The sequence below is a fragment of the Nyctereutes procyonoides genome, unplaced genomic scaffold (genome assembly GCF_905146905.1).
Source record: "Nyctereutes procyonoides isolate TBG_1078 unplaced genomic scaffold, NYPRO_anot_genome, whole genome shotgun sequence".
Lineage (NCBI taxonomy): Eukaryota > Metazoa > Chordata > Mammalia > Carnivora > Canidae > Nyctereutes > Nyctereutes procyonoides.
Genome location: NW_026575125.1, coordinates 36,046,205 through 36,048,818, shown reverse-complemented (window position 1 = coordinate 36,048,818; position 2,614 = coordinate 36,046,205). Strand labels below are relative to the sequence as shown.

Genomic DNA, 2,614 nt, shown 5'->3' with positions numbered 1-2,614 from the left:
TCCTGGACTCTAGTGTCCCCTTCCCCTGTGGGAGGAGGAGGGTAACTACAGTGGAAAACAAAGGGACCGGGCTTAATGGGCTGTCCCACCAGGAAAACTGGCACAGTCTAATTCAGGCACTGCAGTCCCTGTTTCCTGGAAGATGGGGGCAAGGGATGGGGGGAGAGCCCTGTAGCCCTAGGAGGTTCCAATTCCTAATTTTCTCACGGGAGGGCCCACATTCACTCTTGCTTGTCTTCTCCAATTGATGCTCATGTGACATGAGCGGACATCCATTCCTCTCCCCACCTCCACCCCATCCCCAGCGTGGCATTTCCGTGGGTTCTCCTCTTCCTAGAGCCATATCTGAAAGTAAACTGTTCCTTCCATCACCACCTGCCCCCCGTCCTGTTCCCCTCTCCCCCCACCACAAATACCCTCAAGCCCAGTTAGCTAAACCTTCCCCCACTGGCCAAGGCCATCTGGGCTACCCCAGTGAGGCAAGGTTAGTCCATGCTTAGGACGAACACCACGCTGAGCAGGAAGCCAGAGCCGAGGAGAAACCAGGTGTCGTGGCCAGAGACAACCACCCCCCTGGAGGGAAGGCTGTCGGACAGGGAGGTGTTGAGCGGCCCCTCGGTGGTGTTGGCCACCTCCTCCACCGGGACCCTCGGGGCCAGCAGCTTGGAGAGGAGGCTGCTGAACCTACTCACGGTGGTGGCCGCTGGCTCTGGGGACGGGCCTGGGCTGGATGCGGTGAAGTTCAGCTCCTCCGGGTCCACACAGAGGCCATCGGAAGAGCGCCCGAAGGCCACCTGGCTGAGGTCCAGGCCGGCCACGGAGCCCGGGGCGGCGCACGGCACGTCGGCCACACGCCCGGAGCTCTCCATCCACTCGCGCAGCCACTCCAGGCGGCAGTCACAGCGCCACGGGTTGCGGAAGAGAAAGAGGCGGCCCAGGAAGAAGCCAGGCTGGAAGGCGGCCCAGGCCAGCACAGTGAGTTGGTTGCCATTGAGGTGCAGGGCAAGGAGGCCCGAGAGGTTCTGGAAGGCGCCCTCCTCCACGAAGGCGATGCTGTTGCGGTCCAGGTAAAGCAGCTCAAGCTCCGCCATGTCGGCGAACCAGGCTCGCGCCACGAGCCCCAGCGCGTTGCCGCCCAAGTTGAGCGTGCGCAGGCGGCGCAGGCCTAGAAAGGCTTCGGCGGGCAGCTCAGCCAGCAGGTTGTCGTTAAGCAGCAGGTGCTCCAGGGCGCCGCAGTCGCGGAAGGCGCCTGCGTGCACGGCGCGGACGCGGTTGGCCTGCAGGCTGAGAGAGCGCAGGCGCCTCATGCCCAGCAGCGAGCTGGAAGCCACCGCCTCGATGCGGCTGTGCTCCAGGTGCGCGTGCGTCAGGTTGGCCAGCCCGCGCAGCGCGCCGGGCACGCGGCGGAAAAGGTTGTCGAAGGCGGCGAGCTCGCGCAGGGCCGGCAGCTCGGCCAGGAGGCGCTCGGGCACGGTGAAGAGGCGGCAGGAGGCCAGGTCGAGGCGGCGCAGGCGGCCGAGTGCGGCGAAGGTGCGAGCGTGCAGGTAGCGCAGCTCACCGTTGTGCGCCAGGCGCAGCTCGGCCAGACGTGGCAGGCCCTTGAAGGCGCCGGGCGTGATGAAGGACAGGTTGTTGTGGCGCAGCGACAGGCGGCGTAGCGACGGCAGCGTGCCAAAGGCCCGCTCGCCCAGGAAGCGCAGGCCGTTCCGGTCCAGGTCGATGGAGGCCGCCTCGCACGGAAACTCAGCCGGCACCCGCAGGAGGCCGGCGCGGTCACAGCGCACAGAGCAGCCGCGCTCCGTGCTGCTGCAGGCGCAGGCGGTGGGGCAGGTGCGCGTGCAGGCCTCCTCGGCCCAGGCACCGAAGACCACCGCTGGGAGGTGGGGAAGGGCGAGGGAAGAAATAGAAGGAACAACCGTCAGCCTGAGCATCGCCCCAGTAAAGTCCTACCTGCCCATGAGGCAGGATTCGGCCCTCCACCGAGTTCCCATACCTCCTGCATAAGCGCGCCCCCCGAGTGGCCTCCTTCCAGCTCCCAGACCTTAAGGCACACGGAGGTTCTCACCCACACAGCCCTCCCCTTTGCTTTCCAGTTACCTTCATCGGCAAACCCCGGCTGGGATTCCGGCATGTGAGCCAATTCTAAACACTCTCTTGCTTATGATGTCACTTGGTGCTCTCCTAGAATTTGGCCTAGAGGGTTCATTGCATGCATAGGGGGACCTGGAGGGCATCACCGTGGCCTGTGCTTTAGTCCTGTACTGCCCAATACCGTACTCACTAGCCACATGTGGCCACTGGGCATTTGGAATGTGGCTAGCCAGAATTGAGATGTGCTGGGAATGTAAAATACCAAAGACTTAGCCAAAAAAAAAAAAAAAAAGGATAGATTATCAATAGTTCTTATATCGATTGCATGTTGAAATGGTATTTTAGATATCTTGGATTAACTACAATATTAAAATTAATGTCAGCTGTTTCTTTTTACATTTTTAATGGGACTACTTAGAAAATTTAAACATGTGGCATGCGTTATATTTTTATTGATTCTGCTCTAGTCCCTCCCACCATAAGAATTCAATTCCTGAAACACACACACACACACACACACACA

At 60.9% G+C, this 2,614-nt stretch overlaps 1 protein-coding gene across 1 annotated transcript; it reads right to left on the bottom strand.

The window, feature by feature from the left end:
• Positions 1–468: 468 nt before the first annotated feature.
• Positions 469–2,131, bottom strand: NYX (nyctalopin). Its single transcript, XM_055338014.1, has 2 exons — positions 1,951–2,131; positions 469–1,873 (listed from the first exon to the last, which is right to left on the bottom strand). Exons 1-2 carry the CDS (start codon positions 2,129–2,131, stop codon positions 486–488), a joined length of 1,569 nt encoding a protein of 522 aa, XP_055193989.1. The 3' UTR covers positions 469–485.
• Between the last annotated feature and the right edge of the window lie 483 nt (positions 2,132–2,614).

Bases quoted from the DNA above. Each gene is read 5' to 3' on its own strand.
- NYX (XM_055338014.1), bottom strand. From the start codon at position 2,131: ATGCCGGAATCCCAGCCGGGGTTTGCCGATGAAGGTAACTGGAAAGCA. The intron at 1,874-1,950 runs GTAGGACTTTAC...CCCACCTCCCAG, and splicing joins GAATCCTGCCTCATGGGCAG to CGGTGGTCTTCGGTGCCTGG.